This window comes from Manacus candei, unplaced genomic scaffold (assembly GCF_025592945.1).
Source record: "Manacus candei isolate 608988 ecotype Guabito, Panama unplaced genomic scaffold, ASM2559294v1 h1tg000049l, whole genome shotgun sequence".
Lineage (NCBI taxonomy): Eukaryota > Metazoa > Chordata > Aves > Passeriformes > Pipridae > Manacus > Manacus candei.
Window position 1 is genome coordinate 1,964,515 of NW_026138097.1, and position 24,625 is coordinate 1,989,139.

General features: G+C 36.4%; 1 protein-coding gene across 6 annotated transcripts in view; it reads right to left on the minus strand.

The window, feature by feature from the left end:
* Positions 1–24,625, minus strand: part of SUGCT (succinyl-CoA:glutarate-CoA transferase) — a 312,501-nt gene that overhangs the window by 183,935 nt on the left and 103,941 nt on the right. For all 6 annotated transcript variants that reach the window (XM_051798766.1, XM_051798764.1, XM_051798763.1 and 3 more), the window contains 2 exons: positions 12,063–12,134; positions 8,514–8,611 (listed from right to left, as the gene is read on the minus strand). In XM_051798766.1, the coding sequence (XP_051654726.1) occupies positions 8,514–8,611; positions 12,063–12,134 (170 nt within the window). The remainder of the gene's footprint in view (positions 1–8,513; positions 8,612–12,062; positions 12,135–24,625) is intronic.

Consider the following 24,625-nt stretch of genomic DNA (forward strand, 5'->3'; position numbering starts at 1 on the left):
CATCTGTTGTACATCATTAAGGGAGAAATACTTTTTCAAAATCTGATAAAAGATAAGGCATGGATTAAAAAAACATCAATTTTTACCTCTTTGGTGTCAGCTGTAGAAGCTGCACAAACTTTGATTTTTTAATTTTTTTTTTGGCTAACCTATATGTATCATTCCCCCAACTAAATACAATTTTCGATAGTACTTACATAAATACATACCATAAACTTTGACAGTGTAGGGCTAATGTTTAGGTTGCTAGGTATCATTAATAACATGCTCTGCACTCCAAAATATCAAGAGAAGACCTTCAACAAAAACTTCCAAAAGCAGTAAAAGACTGACATTCTCTGAAAATGAAAGCTTTCTGAGCAGGTATTTAGGTCTGACCAATCCTTTTCCTACTAATACTTATTTTAAAATGCATTCCTATGCTTTAGCATTGCAAATTTTTCATTTAAGAAAAAAGAAATTATCCACTAAGTAGGATCTTCATAAAAACAATCTCATCTGCTGTCTTGCAGTCTTTCTTTAATTCTACATATATAAATAAAATCACAGATGGAAACACATATATGGCTAAACACTGGTACATATTCCAAACCTGAGCTAGTAAAAAAAAAAAAAAAAATCCAAGACTGTACAGCATATGAACTCTGAAGCATGACACTTGCAAAAGAATTTTACCTCAATAATACTCAGTGACTGCAGGAGAGCTCAACCCTGTGATTCACACTACACTGTCATATATTTTCAGATGAGTCCCTTTTTCCTATAAAATGTTCCATCTGCTATGGAGATAATCACATAAACACCTAAATTACCTATGATTTATTTGTAGAAACCTTGAACATTTTAAACCTGTAGCTTAGCTTTCTGCACTTATTACCAGTATTTTAGAAGTTCAAAAGGATTGACTTTTTACTTTATTATTTTGTGGTATGAAGCTTGAATGCAGGCTCTTTCTGAAAAAAAAAGGATATGTACCCCAATGGAGAACAAACCCTTTGCTAGGACATTTACTGCAAAGCCTGAACCAAGGCTTACTTCATTAAGACACAAGAGTCTCTGTGATGTCTTATTTGCATTTTATGCAGTACTCCAGGCCTCCTCTGCACTGAATTACACAGCACTAATGAAGATATTGAAGTTGCAGTATTGAAATCAGACATCAGATTCTGCAACATTTAACACCAAATACATTTCATGCTCATAAGATTAGAATATGTAGCATGAGCTGAACTAACTGAAATGTTATTTCATTGGAAGAAATCCAACTAAATATATTTTTCTTCAATTAATAAATCTAGCAGTCATCATTAAATGAAAATATCTAAATTTAAACTATACACTCAGCAAATTCATTAAGAAACATTACAGTAGAACATAAAAAAAATCCTCCAAAAAGTAAAAAATTAAATATAAAAGAAAAACAGTTTACACCTTGCCTTCTTATACAAACCACAAGTGTGGTTCTGCTTCTTAAAAAGCAAGATCTGCATCCTCTATTGCTTTCTAACAAACTCTAATTAGAAAAAAAAGGATCATTAAGTGCAAAATAGAAAAAGAATGTCTGCTTGACTTGCATAAATTGGATGAAACGGCTTTAATGAGTTAGAAACACAACCGAGTGCTATTAAAAAGTACTAAGTTTCTCATCCTGATAATTATTAATATAAAATTTGTTTCTTTTTAGCAATATTCTGTCTCTCAGTGAAAGAAAGACTTCCAAAGATTGAACGAATCTACTTTGTCTAATTTCCTTGCCTATTTTCCATGTTTCCTAGGAAACCTTCAATCCTTGCTACCTTGTATGTGGAAGGGCAACCACATTTCTCTAACAGATAAAACCATCCAATTTCACACAAAGTAAGTTTAGTAGAACTACTGAAGCAAAATATTGCTCTTTTCTATAGGAAACTTATGGCAATTAATTTAGAGAAGTAATTTGGACAGCTACCAAATACAGATGGAACAGCAACATCTAGGATTAGTAATAGCTTTTTACATGCAGTCAATCACAAAAAGCTTCTCTGTTCTTGCTCAAGTCCACAATAGCATTCCTGTGTTTTCTAGCACAACCCAAGTTTCCATTATGGTTTTTGCTTCAATTTGCTCTATCAACAGTCTCTTTACCTTCAAATATCTACAATATTTTCTCACTTCACTACTAAACATCACTTTAAGGGTAGTTAAATGAGTAAGAGAGTTTGTACAGTTTCTTACAGTAATATCTATGGAAGATATTATACAAAATAAAAGTAATAGAAAATAATTATTTGGAAAATTCAAAGAATGGATCACTATCCCTTAGTGTACAGTGATTATAGAATTAGAGTCTTCAAAATGAATACCACAGTATTTACTCAATAGCCTTTAAGTATATTTGTCAGTGTCTAATCTCCTCTTGGTTACTGATGAAACACTTGGCAAAGCACAACAGAAAAAAATATTAAAATATTTGGAATCAGCACGATTGTACTGACGTATCTTGCTGTCACATATAGTAGATTATAAGTGGCAGCCACATATAATACTGTTGAGATATTTTAGGTACCACAAATCCATCATGAAACTTCTTTTATATTTCTGCATATTATAAATATTGTTACCACTTTAATAAAACTATTAATAAATCTTCACCCTTATGTAAAAAATTTGTGCTAGAGATGAATGGATATTCATGTTCTTTTATCAAGTTTTGCATGCTATTTTAAAACCATATATGATGTTTAAGGAATACCATATGAGAGAGAGTAAAACACATTCATCTTGTAAAACATCTTTCTTATGGCAACTGAGTAGTTAATCCAGCATGTTCCAGAACTATTTCTTTTTGTATTCAGGTAACGTTAAACTATGCACATTACAAACACACTACTTTTCCCAAGCCTTCATCCATTTTACTCAAGTACGCAAAAGGACTGTAACTTCTATAGTTACTATAAAAGAAGTGCAAATTAACCAAAAATCAGCAGGTAAACACACATCAGTAAAAGCATATTGAGAATAATGGAAAGCTGCATTGATTTTGTTGCTGTTCTTCTTTGAACTCCTCAATGGGATAAAGAACTAACAAGGGTCAGGTCAAAAAGTTCATTTAAAATCAATTAAAAGACCTCCCTTGATTTCAGCAGCCTCATAGCTAGTAACATATGTCATCAGAAAAAAAGATAGCAATTTCCTTTTCAGGAAGGATCTCGAACTTCACCCATGTATGAAAATGCTTAGAGGTTTACAAAATGGTGATAAAAAACCACAGAAAATACATGTTAGTTTGCCCAGCGCAAAAATCAGATGCTTGAGACATTTTGGATCTCCCTCAGTTCTATACATAGAAGTCAACATAAAGCCAATAACAACTTACAACAAAGCATTTTAAAGCAAAATGTGGTAGTTTGGTAGCTGATGCCCACACAGCTCAACCATCTCTGTACTGATGGTGAGGTAGATGACTGGGGAAAGTAAACCTTACCAGCTGTGCCCCACTGAAGTCAATTATCTTTCAAGCTTCAGATACCTGTCTTGCTGAAGCTGTAAACAACCAGACGTTCATTCCTGTAATGTTATCAACAGTGACTTGAGGCTGCAAGGCTCTTAGTTTAGAAGAGGAAATGGTGGGGGGATAGGGAAGGACATTTACAGAGACTGGGTGTGTCTCAACAAGTGTGAATTTAACAATGCTTCTCATCAGGCAAATTAAACATTTTACAATACACTTTCCCCCTTAGGTGCCCTCCTCTTCTGTTACTGGTGAAAACAATTCAGCAACAAGCTCATTAACTGAGGATCAGGTTCCTCAGTGCTTCCTTCCTGATCATTCCTTTTCCCCTCACACTTATATATGCAACATGCAGCTGTGGTACACAGTCAAGAATAAGGGCTTTAAAATGTAAGTGCTAGGAATAGAAGTTCCAGTCTGAATCGCTTCCAGCCCTAACACTTCTAAGTCTACAATAATTTAGTTAGAGCTGCAGGAGCACTAATCATGCTGAATTTATGTGTTCTTCTTTATGTGAATTGCTTCACTTTAAAAGCTGAAGGCATGTCTGCTATTCCCCTTCCCCCCACACACACACAACCCCGCACACTCTGTTCCAATTACAGGTTAATTTCCCAAAGTACCTTAGAGTACACATTTAGCTGCCCTGTCTTAAAATGTGTCTACATTACTGAGGTGCAGGGTAGGATTAATGCTCAAATTCTGAAGTAATTTGAAGAAGGTCAACAGATTAAGCCCCCTTTCTCAAAGCAGCTTCTCTTAAAACTGGCATTATGCTAGTTTTTTGCACAGATGCATCTCAAATTTCATGTGTACACTACATATGTATGTCTTGATATATGTATGCATATATACACATATGTATGTATATATACACACATAAAAAATAATCTGCATTGTGCCTGGTACTATTCTGTTCTAGTGGAAGTGAGGTAGAGGGGGAACAGAGCAACAATTAAAACTTGGTTCTCTTGGATAGATGTACATCTAACTCACAAACCAGAGGTTTCCACTGGAAACGTAAAAAACAGAGTGCTCTGTATTCTGTCAGTTCTCACATGAGCTGTGAGTCTCAGGGGTCTCTGTGGTAGCCATTGAACCTGACCTCCACCCAGGTAGGGTCATTTTAAATTGACTCTTGGCACATACACAAGAAGGGAAGGCAGAGGTAATTTGCTTTTGTCAGAGTTCTGCTTTGTTGTCATTTGGGGAAAATGTAACTTAAATAAAGAGGAAGATACAGAAGGCACTAAAACTTCCTTTTTTTTTTTTTAAGCAAACAGTAGGTGTGCAAATGTCAGCAGCAGGAGGAGAAAGGGCAAACAAGACATTGGATTGGGGAGGGGGGCCTGTAGGAAGTGGAGGAAGATGATGGGAACAGGAAAAAAAACAGCATAGCAGGAAGAGGACCAGAGATGGGAAAGGGTCAACACCACCAGTAGCAAAACAAGTACAAAATACTCCATACGTCTATTTCTTCTTCCCTGTGAATATTCTAAAAACCAGTGGTCCTTGCAGCATTCTACTCATTTCCCTATATAACATGGGAAACATCTCAACATCTGAACAGAAAAACACTCCACCTCTCAAGATGTCTGTGACTGCTTTCTGTAATTCCTTCCTCTTGCTCCAATGTGACAGCTGGCTCTCTTAGAAGCAGCATACCACTGCACAGTGGTTTACCTTACACTTATATTGAAATCTGACAATCTCTGCAGATATGTGAATTTATCCTCCCCTACCTGCTCCCTTACTCTCTCTTTCATGTGTACCCTACAAAGGCAGTTGAGATGGAAGAGGTGTGCTTCACTCTTCATTCTGTCAGGAAGAGAGAGGACGAGAAAATTCTTCCTGAAATGAATGGAGCAATTCACACCTCTCAGAGCTGTTGTTTTAAGCTACATATATGTGTCAAGCCATATTCATTTCCATCTTGTATTCTCACTCAGTTCAGGACATCTGACTGCGATGAAGAGGTCATCCCAGACCTTTCTGAAAAGCCTTCTGTTTAAAGGTGAATTTCTTCTAAGTGCTGTATAATCCCCATGGTTATCTAACTGCCATGAAATCTGGCATGGTCATCAAGGTGGTGAGTAGAATTATTGTCCTAAATTAGGGGTCACTTGAGTCAAGAATTCCCAAAATACAGCCTTTAAAAAAAAACAAAACAAAAAACAAAAAACAAAACAGCATTTCTTAACATTGACCAGTTGTACCAATGTTTCCTTTGTGCACACATCTAGACTAAAACTGTGACCAAAAAGCCTCAGTTGCTCAATATTTACCCTAGCCATCAACTATCCCCTTGGTATTCAGAGTTTAGATGCTTTCAAAAATTTCAATTTCACACAAGCAGAGAATTAAATGCTCGAGACTTAGGAGGGTTACTGACCCTTTGAGTAGGTCTGAACATCTTCCATTCCTATATAAAGCCTGGGAAATCCTTTTTCTTCAGAATCCTTCTCTCTGCCCTTACTAAGTGTTCACAAGTTAGAAATTAATTGCAGGTAGTTCATTTTGAAAATTAGGAAAAGACAGCAAAGAAAAGGTAAGTCATAACTCTGGAAATAGTTCAAAAGGGATAAGAGGAAGGGGACAGGCTAGATAGGTGAATCGAAACCTTCTCCAGGCTCTGGTGGCAAGATTACAACAGCACCAATGGCTTGGGAAAAAAAGTATGCATATGTCTACTGAGCAACAGCAGTGCTATATGTGAGCAACTATGGAGTACCAAGTATCTGCCATACAAATGGTGCCTAAAATACCAATGACTTGGTGGAACAGGAAGAATATATAAAATGAAAATGGCAGCAGAAGAATCTAGGGACAAAAGTGAGTGAATGGGAGGGTCTGCAGATGTTTCTTTCCAAGTAATGCACCTTAGGTTTGTATTTTCCATGTGCTGGAAGCTGTAATACTATCAAGCAACCAGTAATTAAACTAATTTTCAGTGAAATTCTGTCATTACTATTTTGTCATTTCCCTTCATTTCTCAGGGGCTGACATTTTTCAGCACGGAGAAACTATTCATTTAATTCTCTAAGTAACTTCAAAAACAAATCATATATAATTTTACAAAAAACTCTGCATTAGTGAATAAAAGCAAAGTTACTGTGGAATGTGTATGGAAACATATTCAACTTTCATTAGAATGCCAAAGGTGTTTGTTATAGCTGGTGTTTTAAAACTGAATGCCAAATGAATTCATAATAATATGACATAACAGAACAGTTTGGAAATGTCTACTCCAAAAGTGTGTATACATTCACACACTTGCACACAATATGCAGAAAGTCAGCCTAAGTGATACTAATAAAACAGAACACAAATTCTGACAAGAAAACAAACAAACAAAAACACAAAAACAAAACCACACAAAAACCAAACTGACCAAACAAAAACAAAGAAAAGGGAAAAACAAAACCCCCAAACAAACAAATAAAAAAAACAGTAACTGAAAGAGGTAATCTAACTAATAGCTACAAATATAAAACCAAAATGGAATTCTGGCAATTCATTCAAAGAACAGCTGTTCCTTGAACTTTATCTTCTTACTCAGATATTGCCCATAGGAAAAAAACAACCCTACATTCAAAGTTAACCAGAAGCAACAAGCTATTAAGTAACTGATGTACAGATGGCAAAACAGCACACTCACAAGGTACCAGAGTACATCAGACAAAGGCTCATACTAAATGAACTCCAACCAGTAAGTCAACATGAACCAACTTCAAAACTAAGATTATGTGTCAAGAATGTAAGAGCTCAAATGTAGGTCAAACAATTAATTATGGCCTTTTAGGGGGCTCAAAACTTCTAGCAAGAGAGGATTCATCTGTGCTATTACAATCCATTTCTTATAGCAATAGAAGTAAAAGAAGAGGTCCAAAAGTTAATCAAGAACAGTTGTACCACAATTACTTGAAAATCCAAAGTCACCTGGTACTTCAGTTTTTCATCAGGGCAGGACATCTGAAAATGGACAGGTAAGACGGAGGCAAAAGTACAAGTGCAACAGTCTCTAATGAAAGATGATTCTGGCTCTCAATATCGGAAAAATGTGTGGGGTTTAGGGGGGAGGTGTGGATGTGCTATTGAAACTCTTTTTCTTGGATGGAATTAAAAGGGAAGACTTCTGATTTAATGTTCTGAACCCCTCCCCTTCTCCTCCCTTAAAAAAATTGCATGAATGATAACTGTTATGCATTTCTTGACAAGGACTCATACAGGCCAAGTGTCAAAATGATAGTGTGACAGTACATACGTTGCCTCTTCTGCTCATCCCCCAAAGTACGAAGTACTTCTGAGGGCTTCCTTGGGAAGGTTTATACAGATTAGTTTTTTCTTCTGTTACTTAAATTTATCATCCTCTCCATTAAACAGAAAAGCATCCCACAGAAATAAGGGCTTCTCAAGCAAAATGAGGAAGATAACTAAGCTATTTTAATCTCTCAAATAAGGGGTTTTTAAGATTCCTCCTATATAAAATTTAATTTAAGTATTTAATAGGTTGATTCCCAAATAGAAAACTAAACACATATCCTTTTGATTTCAAAAGGATTGACCCAGGGAGAATCTGGGGCACAGAGTACCACAATACAGAACCAGCAGTAAGGGAGCAGCAGCAAGTGGAACTCCCTTGCATACGGAAACATTCAGTGAAAACTTTAAAACCCCAGTCACAGCAAAAGCAAATGGAGCTTCAGCACTTTTTTTCCAAGAGCTACATTCATCCAGGAAGCAGAAAGCACTAGTTGTTTCAATAAAATTCAATTTAATGTTAAAAAGAAGTTAAAATGGTTTCTGAAAACTTAAATCCATGATCTGGCTTCTTGTTAGTCCACACTATAGTCTGTGAGCAAAAGGCAGTATATTGAACATCAGTAAGCTCTCTCAATATTTATTTTAAAAACTAGAGTATCTCAGAAGAGTAAAATAGAATTTTCACATGATGAGAGCTTGTTATACATGACTATTTCGATTAATAGATTAAATGTATTTTCTTCTCCTTTAATTAACTTACCGGGTTGATAATACGTCAATAAGTTCTCTTCTGTTCTGGACTCTGAGTGCATTAGTTTGGTATCTAGAATCTTTACTAACTTCAGGCAAATTCAAGACCTAAGTAAAAATAAAAATAAGTAAAAAATGTGCTTGGTAGGAGATATTTACATAGCTAACAAAATAAACTACTGATTTTAAAAAATACACTGATTTACAATAACCACTACTTCTCATTAATCTTTTAATACAGATAAAGAAATTAAAAATTAAATCAATTTTTAATGCCTCCTGGTTAACATTACATAAGAAGTAAAGAAAAAGACAGAAATTAAACTGAAGATCCAAATCTTAGCTGATAGCTTTCATGATTAGCTAGGAAAAATTCTTATTGTAGAACACTAAAAAATTGGTAATCTGTGGGATTATCCTGCACTAATTTATATGCCACAGAATAAGATGTCTGTACTTCATATACTACACTAAGAAAAGCTGTGTCTAAGAATATTTCTTTTCACTTCAGTAATCTTCATCAAAAAGAAAAGTCTTTTTCTATGGAAACATCTTTTTTATTATTATTATTTTTTCCAAAAGAATTAATAAAGAAAAGTAGTGGTATAACCTCTAAGAAAGGAGAAATATATCTTCTATATTTAACTGCCACCTGCCACATTAGAAATTTAAACAACATGCAAAGACAATGTGAATTATTCTATAAAGGGAATTAAATATGCAGAATGAGTCTTAGAATTTTGTAGACAAAGTGTGGACAATCAACAAAATTTATCTATTTTTGCCACAATGTCTTTCTATAGAACATAAATAAACATAATTAATTGTGCTTTCTAAATTTAATAAAAAATACCTCAATAACACCAGCTACAGAGAAAGGTAGCATAGAATCTTATAAAGGAAGAGATTTTCACATTTTCTTCATGTATTTTACTCACTAGCACACAATCCAGATCAGTTTTTCTTATGATGATTCTTATAATCATTCTAAACGTACTACACTTTTTTACAGAGCCGCATCTAAGATGGCTTAAAAAAAATATAGTGGCTCAAACTGGAAGTCCCTATAGCCCATCATCCTATCTCTGCCTGTGTCTGAGTGAGGATGCTTAGGAAGGGCTTAAGAACAGGGCCAGTACATACAACACTTCCTTAATCTTCATCCAAACTCCAGGTCCCTTTAGATTAGGTCATTTCTGAGTTGCAACTGTTTTCTATATATTTAGTAATTATCAATGGATTTCAGTTGTATTAACATGTTCAGTCACTCCTTAAATCCATATGCCTACATACTACCACAGAAGTAAACATAAATTGGTGTCAATCTCTTCAGTATTTGCCTCAAACATAACATTCTACTAATTCCTCTGACACTGGTTTAGACCAAGGCTGCTATTATTTAATGACGCCTAACTTTGCTGGAGTGAACAAGCATATGGCTTCCCTTACAAGTGAGTAGCTGCTGATGACATAAAACCATCAGCAAAACAGATATTCTTTCAACGGATATTTAGAGATATTCAAAACAGATAGTCACCTTTGACATAGTTGTCATGCAGAGTGACAAAACTAAGCATGGAAACCAAGGTATCCGTAAGTTATGCTATGACGATGATGTTACATAACTTCACTGCAAATTTTTATCTGCAATGTAACATAAAACATCAATCTAGCATCTTCCATCAATACTTAATTCACAGCATATTTTCTTTTTCTTCTGTGTTTATACAATCTAGTTTATGAAAATCATAACGTATCATAATTTAGCTTCAGAAAATAGGTAAATTTTCCTATCTGGAAATTTATCAATAATATTGTATCCCTTAAAATTATCTCCTTTTCTTAATACTGCTATTTTGGAGTTACGAATCACTGCTATAGAAAAAGAAAGTCATGCAAGGTTGTTCAAAGTAAATTATAGTGAATACTTATTTATGAGAGCTTAAAAAAACTAGCAATTAATCAGAAAACTATGGTTCCATTTGATGAGTTATATGAAAAAATGATCATATGGAGTTGCTCACTCTGCTGTTTTAATTAATGTTACCGACTTCAGTTTTAACTTAATGTCCATCTGTTGTAAAGCTGCATGTCTATATATGTTCTCAATTTCTGGTGACTAACAAATGTACACTTGAGAAGTTATTCATTAATGTACCATTCATCTTTCTGCATCATGTTTCCAATGTTATTTCTTTATTTCACTTTGACCATTTGGAATGAAGCTGGTGTTCTCTATTTGAGGATTTGTTCAAGCTCTAAGATGCACACTCAGAGCTTATGCTCTCTGTGTTTTGCCCCATTAGCAAACCTGTTTGTACACTCCTTTGCTGTACACAAAACCTCAGTCTTCTGAAGACTTGCTCAGTATTGGCTATTTAGACTGAAGCAGCCAGAGGTCAGGATGTGCTATTGTAACACTTGACCACAATGAAATGCACTCCAGCCAGCAGGGTTACAAAGTTTTTCTGCAACTATCCAAGTCCTCAAAAAAGCTACAGTTAGTTGTCACTGATTTTGAATATATCACAGTGAATTATTCCAGACTTTTCTTTCTGCTTGCCTGAAAAGATACAGTTGAAGCAGAATGTTTGCAATTGTTTACAGCTTGAGCCAGCTGTTACATTTCTAGAGTATGTGTCTTCAGGGCAACAGCTTTCATACAGCCTGTATTTTTAGCATCAACTCACCTCAGAGAGATTCTCTAATAGTAATTCCAATGTTTGAATTAATGGTCTCTGTATGCACTGAAGTTCATTAGGGTGTGGAGGGCCTTCCCATGATAAAGTTCCTTTCCTTTATTGGCTCTCCCTCTTCAAAGTGTTTTAAGTTACAAATCAGCTTTGATTTAGCACAGAGCATACCTCTAATGGGTATGCTGTAATTTTTAAAAATGCTGTCTAATGCTACATTCAAAAATTCTCCTGTCCTAGCTTACTGGGGTCTTTTATTTGGAATGTTGATTCATTCTATTTAGAACATTTTTTTTTTATTTGAAGATTTGTTCTTCAACATCGTATCTCTGCACCACTCCAGTCAGTCCACAGTCCTGTAACATTTCTTTTCTAAGAATTTCACAAGTTTCTCTGCAAGGACAGACCAGCACATACTAGTGTTCGAAAGGACCACACACTTGGCTACTGACGAAAGTCACACAAGAACAATCCATTCCCTAGCTTTGCTTTGTTAATACCTGTGCCTACTATGTATTTTATGGAGAAACAGTGCCACATTTCTTCCTGAAAAAGGCACTAGTGTGAATCATGACAAACTGGAAGGTTGTTAGGTCGTTCATTTTTTTAGCTAGTTAGATGTGCGCAGACTCCAAAAGGGGCACAGTACCCACAAGTTTGGGAACTGGGGTGTTCTGAATTCGGAGGCAAAACACAGAACCCATAACAGACCCCTAAATGATCAGAACTGCAGGGTTAGAATTTATACTCATCACTTTCATTCCAAAAACAAAAGAGAAAAAAACTCCAGGAGAATAAAGAAGCAATCAGCATCTTCATTTTCCTAGTCAGAATGGAAACTATTGCACATTATTTGCCTAACACACCTTGCACACAGTGACAAACTGATGATCATTTCCAGCTCCCACCACTATGTAGCCATCCTTGGTCTTAAAAGCCTGGAAGAACAAAGACAGGTGATAAGCTGTAACTAAACAATAAAATATTAGCACATGTTTGAAGTGAAACTTTGGAAGTAATGTTCAAATTACTTTCCTAAACATTTCCATTCAGATCCACTCTCTCGTTCTATAAAAGTGGTTCAAAGGCATCCACAAAGATGGATGTAGCCCTTTTGATTTTTTTTCCTAGAGTTAGGAAGTTATCTTCATTAACAGTTTATTTGCTGAAAATGTGCCATGAGGCACCCTGAAACTTTGCAAATATGACTCACACTCACAGGGACTGAGAAGGATTACCATGATAATGCTTCATTCAAGGAGGTACTTATTCAGCTTCATTCTTAGCCTGACTCAGAGCAGAGAGATGCACCAAAGTGTCACAGACCCTGACCAAATGTGGCAAAAAATAATTGCCAAATAGCAACTACAAATTAGAGCTCCCATGAGAGCGAAAAGGATAGACTGCATTTTTCCAGCTCTTTGGCTGGAGAATAAGCTATCTCCTTGGTCAGTGGTCTCAAGATTGAGTTCCTGGAGGAAATGGGACTTCTTTTCCAGCTTTGAGGATTTATTTTTACTTTTGACTTCATTACAACAGCCTTACTGGCACATTTCATGGTGAACAGAACATTTAATTGGGTAGGACATAACAGCCTTTATTTCAGTCTAAACATCTTAACTTAGATTTTCACTGGAAAAAAATAAAATCAGTAATTGGCAACATCCTCAATTTTTACAATTGTGTCAGGTCCTCTTCTAACAACAGATTTCTCTTTTCTCCATAGCTCTCCCTTATACAATGGTGTATAACTGCAGTTTCAGTCATACATGTTACTATCACAATTTTTGCAAACAATTGGGAAAATTCTTTCACTATTAATTTGACTTCAGTGTAAGAGGCCAGCATAGGCTGGTGCACTAATGGTGACGAGGCCTTGAGACACTTTCTTGAAGAGTGCAAAACTCAGCTTCTATTCCTAGAAATCTTTTTTTTTTTTTTTTTAATGAGCTATCACATCCTGATTTAAAGGTACGAATTCTTACAATAAATTTTGGTAAAATAACACATAAATATAAGTCCCGGTGTGGGAACACTTTAATAATTAAAAGTCTTCTCATGCCACTGCGGCTTATTCTTCTTCACAGAGAGAATATGCTATCTCAGCTTGCAATCCTTCATACAGATACAAATACTTTCACTAAGACTCTTACCATCTGGTATAGTCAAAGTTTTAAAATTGTACATGGACAATTATGCCCACTGAAGTGCAAGTAACTGTTCATCATAGTTAGAATATCACTTGTTTGCTCTTGCTATGTCTCATTTCATGGTAAATAGTATTGGTCAGTGATGAAGCTTAGCAATTTATTTTTCACACATTTAATTAAGTACTTCGGTCTAAGATTCTTAGCAAGTAAAGATGAAATTCGGCAAACATTTAGTTCCAAGCATGCAAAAAAGTACCACAGATTTAGCTCAAATATAGTAAAAGTTTAGAAACACGCACAATATAAAGGTACTGAATACTCACGCTGAGGAAAGCAGTGAGCACAGAAAAAAATTGGGGAAAAGAATACAAAAAATAAAGTTATATGTGAATACATAAACATATCTTAGATAAATCTGTTATCTGATAAAGACTTCTTTCTAAAACAATCATGACAGAATCTGGTCCAAGAATATGTAAGACACTCTCCCCTAATAAATGGCTTTTGGTAGGAATAGTTATGAATTGAAAGTGTCAGTACAAACTTACTACCTTTAGTTATAGGCAATATGTTTTCTGAACACCCTGCCCAAATTCTGACCTGTCTTTGCTGATGCTCTGAATTCTAAAATCAGCCACATGAACATCACACAAATTATGCGTTAAATACTATATATATCAGTGTGTATATGTAACATAATATATTGTGTTACAAATTATTGGTGTGATCACCTACTACTTCCAGTAAACATAAATTAGAATTCTTTTGTACATTCTTTTAAACTTCTAGTCCGGATGCCTGTTACAGATTGCAAAGCCTACAATGTATGTCATATGTACAGACCTCCTTCCTCGCCATCCAAACTATATTTAGATTGCGCATATGGGCAAATCTTACAGAGTTTATTATTTATCAGCAACTTCTTTTGAGACTCACATCTCTGTAAGAATGCTACATACCACTCTGAAACATGCATCTGTACCCACCGGCTACCCATGCAGCAGCGGAAGCACTCTAAATTTAAGGGCCTGGTTATTAGCATGTGTGCTTCAGTTGCTTTGTGGAATGTGTGGGAAAACTGATTATTCTTAATTGCACTGTATGTCTAAAAAGCTAAAACAACAATCATGTCATCCTTACACAACAAAAATGGTATCATAATAAATGCAGCAGTGTCTTTTTCCATGAAGCTTAACTCAAATGTCTTCAGCTGCTATTTTAAGCTTCCCATTACAAAACAGCTGATTATTTGCCAGTCACTGCTGCTGATAAAGCAGAAACTTCCAAATGTTGCTAGCACAATATTGATGCCAACATTTAAGTGTGACAATGGTTTTATTCATTACTCATAAATGTACGCACATTACAGGTTACCACAGGTTACTGTCTGGTCACAGGAAGCTTCACAATCTTATTGTACAACGGAGAGTTAAGGGCAAAGTGCAGATAGATTTTAATGAGATTTTGTTTTGATAAACTGCTGTCCATCACATCGAATCATTTCACATGAGTGCAACAAAAAGGCACTACACACACAAGGCAAAAGTCTTTTTTCCCTTCCTTTTTTTCTGAGAGAATGAGGCCTTCCAATAAAATTCTTGAAAGCACAAGCATGAGTTAACCTGCTCCTCCCATGTGGTATCCTGAGCAATAGCATATCATTCAGTGAAAACAAGAAACAAATACCAAGCAAAAAATTATTCCACATCTTATTCATGGAAGAGGCAGATTGTGAGTATCCAAAGATGTAGCTTTTCAGTGAGATGCAAAAAACTTGAGCGTTTCTAAGACGATATGTAAATTCACAGTGAAAAATATTTAGTATATGACATCAACACATGCATGTTCAAAGACAGATCTCAAGGTCCAGTGGGCATGCCTCAACAGCTCACACTGTCTAATGGATGTTACAGGACCTCATTAAGACCTAGCACTTTTCCAGATTTGATCCCAGAACACTGTGTATACCTGAGATATTTTGTGTACTGAAATATTTTCATGTACCTAAACACATGGCACATAAACTCTATCTACTTTCAGAAATATTTGAAGTTGTTTACGAGTATTCACCAAATATGCTATATAGATTAAACATCATCGTATATGTTTCAGTTTGAATGTTGATTTCACTAACAAAATTTTAAAATGTAAGGGGCCAGTCAAAAGATATGGCAATTCCAATAAAATGATCAGAAGTCCAGGTCAGTTATCAGTATTTGAATCCAAACCACAGAAATCAAAACAACCAGAACATCTCCAGCTATGTATGGTAATGCTTTACTCCCCTATAGGTTAAACAATCCCAGTTCTCTCAGTCTCTCCATATATGAGAGATGCTCCAAGCCCTCAATTATTTTTTGGCCCTTCACTGGACCTGCATGTATGAGCATATCCTTGTCCTACAAATACCAGAAGTAGACACAGTTGTGGACCCATAACTGGATCCAGCAGTTATTCATCCTCAGTGGTGCTGAGAAGAGGGGAAGGATCACCTCTCTCAACCTGCTGGCAATCTCCCCTCCAATACAGACCAGAACCATTTCTTTGTCACAGGGACACATTGCTGGCTCACGTTCCATTTTGCGTTCACCAGGACCTCCAGGTCCTTTTCTGCAAAGCTGCTTTCCAGCAGGTCAGCCCCAGCCTGTACTGATCCTACCACGTGCAGGACTTTGTATTTCCCTTTGTTGAATTTCATTAGGTTCTTCATAGGCCAACTCTCCAGCCTGTCAGCCCCTTGAATGGCAGCACAACCACCTGGTGTATCAACCACTCTTCTCAATTTTGTACTTTCCACAACTTGCTGAGAGTACACTCTGTCTACCACTCAGATCACTAATGACCTTGTTAAACAGTACTGGCCCACTGTACTACCTGGGAATGCCACTAATCATTCACCTCCAGCTGGACTTCATGTCACTGATCGCAATCCTTTGAACACGACAGGTCAGCCAGTTTTTATTGCACCTCAGTAATCTAAATCAGCACTGTTGAGGGAAGGTACTTTGTAATCTACTCTCAAAAGCTATTGACAAATCACATCCAGCACACAATGAAATATAGCCTCTAGCCACCACCATTACTAGGCAGCTTCCCAGTGCCACCAGGATTATCAAGGTTAAATACAAAGGATACAAGTGCCACACAGGTAGAAACTAGATGTCACTTTCTCAGAGACATCATAGGGAGATGATTTTGGAAGCCAAACAATACTTGGAGAGACCAATAGCATGGGGCTTTTGAAATTGGAGGACTATTCCATATTTAGGAGACATTAACATCTTTAATTATTTGAACAAACTACTGATTATTTTCATTACCAGTTACCATATTGGCCTCTTTACTGATAATGGCAGTGAATGGTCGAAATATTTGAAAGCTTAAAGGCCTCCTCTTGGAGAAGGATTTGCACTACATCAGATATGGTAAAAGGGATACACTACTCATCTTTATGAGTTTTCTTATCTCATGTTCCTTTGTGAGTATCAGTTAGGATCTGTAGAGATGTTTGCAATCCCTTTTCATTGTGAACAGCTGATGTTAGGTACCCTCAGATTTGAAGTATCTTGCAAGACAGCACTGCCTTTTGATTCACAAAGTTGAAAAGCAGCATCCCTAAAAGCATCCAATAATGGCTCATGAGGAGAACAGCTGAAGGTTTTCAGATGGTCACTATGTATTGGTGAGTTCTGGAGCAGGACTTACCGGGTAGTAACTTCTGCATGTCTTCTGATTGCTGTTGGTTTTACAGAGCAACAGGCTGATTGCTTCAAATGGCATCGTGAAGCAGCTTGCTTAAGATTTTTGAAAGATGCTATCCTTTTATAAAGGCTAAATACAGTATTTCTGTAAGATGTGTGTTTGTCAGCACAACAGAGAGCTCTCTCAGATGGATTAAGGGAGAACACTCCTCTGAACTTCATCCCAAGGCTGGCTTAGGAGCAAGCAGCTTCATGTGAAAATTGAATGAAATCTTGGGACCAGCTGGGGACAGTTCAGAACAAAGACACCTTCTTGAGAAGTCTGTAAACATCAGAAAAAGCCAAACCAGCATTTTCAAACAAAGCTTTGAAATGTATCGCCAACATTTCTTTAAAAGAGATTATTTTTCATGTGTCACTCCTTCTTCTCCCCTCCATCTTCTCATTTTCAGAATTAGTGAAACACTATGTGACCATACATAGGTCTTTGTTTATGAGCTTGAAGTACTTCCCTGGTATTAATGGGTGTGATCAAAGAGAAGAGCTGGTCTCTTGCAGGCTTGGAACCACAGAATTTTATTGCATAATTTGTCTTCAATTAGACTTTGAAGTTTCCAGTGCAAGATTCAATTCAATGCAAAGGTCATTTAAGGACAAGCATTATCTAGTCTTAATGTAGATTAAAGGCTACAATAAAAAAGGTATTCAGGATTGGACTGTTCTGTACAGGCTCTCTTCTCCTGCAAAACAAATGTATCAGCATATGTTGATTTTCTTTCTCCAACCAAATCAAACTCTGGTTCCCTAATGAACTAAAGTATAGAAGATCCTTAGTTTTGCTTCAGACCCAGAATCGTTACATTCCTTCCAGATGGGATAAACTTGGCACATATTTTCTCTACCCTTACACACTGGTTTGAATAAAACATCAGCTGTGCCACAGAATCATGGAATAGTCACGTTCTTCTTTCTTTCAAGGGACGGTACAATCCTTTCATAACAACTTAATATTTAATTACTGTAAAAAATGGGAACAAGACCAAGAAGTTTGGTCAGTGGTAGTTCTGAGGAATACATATAAATCATAAAGACCACACACTTTGAAACTATTTGCCTACTTTGCACTCTCTTCCAGTGAAAGCAAACAGTAAAAATAAAAAAAATGACATTTCACGGACTGGATTAATGTATGCTGGATGTTCTCACCAAGCAAATTGAAGAAGGGCATTCCACAAGAAGATTTCACTTTTCTTCTCTGATCTTTTCAACCTACCCTACTTGTCTCTCTCTTCCCTGTCATGCTGCAGGACATACTGTCCTGCAACTTCACAGTTATCAGAGTCTACCAGACAGATTAGCATTAAGAATATCTGCAATAATTATCTTGCAAAAAAAAAGAGAATTTTGACTGGACGCCATAAGCTTCTAGGAAAGGTGTTTATGGTAAGAATGGGAATAATTACTTTGGTCTCTGAGATGAGGAAGAACACCAGCACTGCCAAGGGAAGCACCCGGACTGCCAATCGGGGACAATTCACTTCTACAGAACGTACAACCCAATTAGATAATTTTTCTGATCAGCCTTCAAGTTCCATATATGTGTGCATCCAGAAGAAAATTTCACTACCTAACTGATCCGGGAGCAAAGCTGATGAACCATTAAAAGTGCTCTGAATGCACCTTCCTGAAAGGGACAGCAAAGTTAACACAAAATTACAGTATCAAACAGGGTCATCTACATTTGGAATTATAGTGTATTACTCCCAACATTCCTTCAGGAAACAGAAAAGCCTAGATCTGCTCTCCAGATCATGTCATGTTTTTATGCAGTTGTTGCCTAATGTGAGAATTATAAACCGCTGGGAACAGATTGCATCCAAGGCCTCTCCAATTCCAGCTCACTGTCCTAAGAAACAGGTTGGAGACAGGGTCTCTCTTTTCATCTGGTCATATAATATTTGCACTGCTCACATCCCAGTTGACTAGATGCCACACACAGATCTGTAATCTCAAATTATGAGTTGGGCAAACTATTTATCAAAAGACTTTTATAGTTGTTACGTCATATTCACTAGTGCTATGAATGTTAACTTTGGATTGCATACTCTTATACATAAAGATGAGACTTTTCTCCAGACTATCTCAACAAACTTATGCTATGAGAAAATGAAAACTATTTTCTTCATTTTCTAATGTGATGTGATATACATTTAGCCTCCCTGCCCAAAAAGCCATTTAAAAACTCCTGGAAGAAGAGTGAACAGCTTTAAAGTGGGAAACTTGTCACTCCCAAATTTCTAAAATTCTAAATATCTAAACTACACCTCAATTAAAAATAAATTATCTGGTATTGTAAACTGGCATTTAAACCATTTTTTGATGTTGAAAAATATCAGGCACAGGATCACATTCTCCATTGCCACATTAGTTTTCCATTAGTTTTTCAACAATGAAATTACAGACACACAGACACACACACACAAAATAAATAAACTTTAATCATGGTATCACACTGGAGCCAGTGTAATTAATGTTGTGTCAGCATTTCCATTTAAGCCACTATTTTCGAGAGGTTTATAGCACAGCCATAAAAATTGAGTTAGGTTGAAATTGAGCAAACAAGGTCCTATACAGCAAGCAACATTTAAGTATATATACAGACAGCAGCCAGTTACTACTTATATGGGAATTAAAATAGACACTTACTGATTTTAAAGGGCACTACAGAGCCATTTTTTTAAACAATATTTTTCTCAACATTTATAATAATCTCTCAAAAGCCTGAATACAAGCTATGTTTCCTTATCTTTTTTCCTTCTCACACAATAGTTCCCACAATTTCTTCCAATTTTGGGATTGTAAGCATTGGTTTTTTGTTTCACTTTTAAAGTAAAAGAATGCAATTAAAATATTTCTTTTGAAAAACAACACACATGACCACAGTTCGATCCTGATACAGGCCTCCAGACTTTACTGATGCAGAAATGACAAGTATTTCTTACACCTTCCAAAAATCATAAGATGTAGCTGTCTGGAAAATTTGAGTACTCAAATATGAGGTTTTAAGACTGCCATTTAAAATTTAATTCTAAATGAGGTCCTATTTCTGTTTTTAGTAGAAATCATCAGAGCAGGATTTGTGTCATTATTTCTGTCCCTTTTCCCTCTCTACTCTTTGACATTAAGCGATGTAGTGGTACAATTTCCAAAGCTGAGCTTTGTAACACTGACTGCGTTTTTTGTAACTCATACTGAGCCAATCAGTCTGGGATTTCAAGCTGCAGACAGAGGACCCAGCGCAAGTAAACTGGAACTCCGACTGGGCAGGCAGTGCTATGAACTTCAAGGTCCTAATAATTTAGTGCCCTGCTAAAAGAAAGGCTCTTCAAAAAACTGAGTGGAATAATTTGTGAGTTTCTTGACAACCAGTCAACAGAGAAGAACAGGGAATCAAATTAGCAGTGATGTTGACAAAAATCAGCAAAAACACCAAAGAGGACATAACAATTACAGGGGTGCAAAATTGGCTGTGTTTCACAATTTGGCACTTTCATAACTTAAAATAAACAGCATTCATGTTTGAAACTGCCATTTAGCTGCAGATCACAATGAATAAAGGCAAGAAAGAGAAAGTCCACTCCATTCTGCTAATGTGCTTTTGCTCTATTTTAGACTTTTTTTTTCAATTAATATATCTCTTAAACAGCATGTGATCCTACATACTACTCAGTAAACACAGGAGAGTGAACTGCATTTCAAATACTTCAACCTTGACTCCAGTATCCTTGATTTGCGGTTTTGAGTCAGACTCATTAAGGTTTATTGCATGTAGTCTGTTTTAGTTTAAAACACTAATTTATCTCTAATCAAGGATTTAAAAATTGAACTGGTCAGACATCTAGGATGCGCATTATTTAAAGTCCTGGATGTATGCCAAAAATTCATTGCCAGGCCGTAAGACTCATATTGGCGAGATCTATTTAAAAAAAATAAAAATAATGTTTGATGAGTGGAACACTTAAATATGACTAAAAAAGGCCAGAACTCCCTTTCCTCTTAACTTTTTTGTAAAGTTCTATTAGGTTTCCTTAAAACTATAAAATTCAGACTTCTGTTTTTCTCTAATATTCTTTTCTTTATCATTCCCATTTAGTCTGAGAAATACTGAAATTTAATATCGCATTACTGCAATTACAATTGTATCTACCTCAAATTTGTCATTATACCAATTGTTACAGTTTGAAAATCACTACAATTAGAAATTAAAATATTTTGCCTTTTGTCAATTTAATATCTTGCTGGCCAATATTTAACCAATTTTTCATTCTATCATCTAATCTGTCAAATTATATGCTGAGGAAGAGCTGAGGAAATCTGCATGCTTGTAACTACTATTTTGGTTTTTATAAAAGATCTTCATGTCTATGCTTTGTAGAGGATTTTTGCATACCAAACATAACCATCCCTTACAAAAGAGCATGTTCTGGAGAATCAACACAGCATAAGTGTGCTTCTATTATCACAGCCTAAAATCTACATCAGATTTTATCCACATTTGTACAAAATCATCTCCTTGAATCCCTTGATGCCCCAAAAGTCTGATGGATATAGGTATGCCAGTAAAATTGTGGGAAAAGGCAATAGGAGGAGACAAAACGAGGAGAAATAGAAAATTCCAGCTTTCAAAAATGATCCCAGATTTTTCCCCTTCAGATTTGAAAGAAAAAAAACCCTGAAGTTTCCACTCACAGGTGCATGATGCTGTTCTTTAACAAACGATTGATTCTTATTAACTGTTAGGTTTATTTCAAGGTTCCATCTGCCATAATGTTGTTTTGTTTGTTGTTTTTTTTTGCTCTGGATGGCCAAGGGGCAGCTTCTTTCTCATACAAGACAGTATGAACACCTAAACGACAATTCTGACTTAATCATGGGAGAATCATAGGAGCCTGGGCCTATTTAGGGCAGGATTCTGACTCTGAAGACCACCCAGTACCATAGAGTCTTAATTTCTTGGCAAATTTACTTTCACTGTCAATCTAAACCTTTACTTTTCACTGTCTTAAAGAAAAGCTCAATTGTAAATCAAAGTGGCAAATTAAAAGGTTAAGAACTGTGACTATATGTTCCTCTGCCAAACACTGCAACATCAGGAAAAATGCAAAATTACTGCATTTTTTGCCACAGATAATTGCCATAAGCTGTTTAAGTTATGAAAGTGCCAAACTATGAAACACAGCCAATTTTGCATCTCTGTAATTGTTATGTCCTCATTGGTGTTTCTGCTGATTTTCGTCAGCATCACTGCTAATTTGATTCTTTGCTCTTCTCTGTTGACTGATTGTCAAGAAACTCAAAAATTATTCCACTCAGTTTTTTGAAGTCTTCTTTACAGCAGGACAGAACACTACAACAGCATCACTGCACCTTAACTCACAAGCGAGCATGAACATATGCTGCTCCCACTAGAGTCTTTAGCAAGAACCACATTTGTTTTACATATTTTCATAATAAATAATTTACAGAAAGCAAACCAAAGCAAATATACATAGCAACGTGTTATATCAGTTTAATTAATTAGTCACATGTAGTTAAATAAGTGTAATGCTATCCAGCTACTGTTTTCTGTATACCCTAGCACAGCCATGTTACAGTCTACATGCTACTAGCAGAGATCTCCAGTAAGTGAACATGTCATAGAAAGCAAGTGAGGCTTTTTACACAAATGATCCCAGCTATCGAGGGGCCCAGTCCAGCTATGGCTAAGGGATGGTGCCAGCAAGTCTGGAGGAGCAGCCTGGCACCTGACCTTCATCACCCTCCTGACTCCCTCTTTGTTAAGCCGGCAAAGTCAAAAGGCTGGTCTCCTAATGATCCAGATGGCCTTCTGGTGACACTGGGATTGGCATCAAATGGGCAGCAGCAAGGCCAGCACACAGACCTGCCATTGTGCTGGGAAGGACTAAAATGGACTGCTGGCAGCAACTTGGCCTGTTCTTGCACTCCTGATAACAGACTGAAGTGCTGCCTGCCCACTATTCCCTGGAGTTGGCTAAGAAATGACCTGTCACAGAAAAAAGGATCTTGTCCTCTATTATATGAAGCTGATATCTTATTGCCTCCCTTTGGGAGGGGGAAGAAGGAGCAAATAGTGAGAAGAGGTGCATGGATTTATAAGGGTAGTCTTCCTCCCCTCACGGTGGTGATGAAAGCATTAGGATGTTTTACAGCTTCCTTTACAACAGTACCAAAAAATAATACAGAGAGAAGAGTAACAAAATGCATTTAAATGGTTATATTAATGAATAAGAACAGAGACAGCTTTCAGTAACTGTGGGATACAATTAATTTCCTTCCAATATACATTTCCTTTTACAGTTACAAAGCTTGGGCATTTTATTAGACATTGATAAAGCTGTACTTATAAGTGGGAAAGATCGCTGTTAGAGAAAATTATGCAGGAAGGCATATCAATTTTCACATCAAGTTACGTACTGAGGCATAAGACTTTGTAGACAAATAATGTACTTCTCCAGCTACTTGATCTGTCTTTTTATTTTCAAAATCTGCACAGGTTAAAACAAAATACACCAAGTAAGCAAAGAAAGAAACCTTGAGCTGCCATAAAGAATGCAAAATCAACTGACATAAGTTGGACTACTGTGGACTACAGCTTCCAGATGAAAATGAGGATCATATAGAATAAGATTTATATTCTTTTCACACAGAAAGAAAACCTTAATTTTCAAATGTATAAAACAGGAGGACAGCCTTCCCCCACAGAATTTTAGAGCCCACTCAAAATCCTCTTGGTCTTAAAACCTGATGAAACAGACAAAACGAGGAAGTTTGTAGCTGGATATGATTGCCTACCCTGAGTGTTTTGGCATTCCTAGGTTTAGACTAGCCAATATAAGAGACTCTGCAGAAGTACCAAGGCCAACTCAGGGTAAGGATAACTTCCACTTCTAGTGGAAGGTGTCCCTGCCCATGGCCGGGGGGTTGGAACTTAAAGATCCTTAAGGTCCCTTCCAATCAAAGCCACTCTACAATTCTGTGATAGCTGACTTCACATTTGTCCTGGTTTTCACCAGATTGCAGAATGTGAACTGAGCCCCATCTTCCTGATGTGCTACAAGTACTTTTAAAATGCAATACAGAATGAACATTCTGCTAATAGCACCCAGGCTGGGACCTAAGGGTATTTCAATAATACCCATTTGAACAGGAGCGTACATCCCTTTGAACAGCAGTGCTCATCTCCTACTTAGATGTTTCTGAAAACCCTCTGCTGCTAGTCTGCTGTTGACATCAAGAATCATGAAATTAGACAGCAATGAGAAGGGAATCAAGATTTCCACTGATCCTTATTAGATTTACACTGTTAAAATGTCACCTACAAAAAAACAGTCTGCAGGAAAACAGACACCTTTAGGAGGCACAGTTAGGTTTTCCTTTCCTCTTCTTAAATCAATTAGCAGAATGTAAACTTAGAGATCAGAAAGCAGCTATGTCACAAATGTGTGGTAAGACAAGGGTCACATATGGCATGGTAAAAGGCAGAGGCATGCCAGGAGA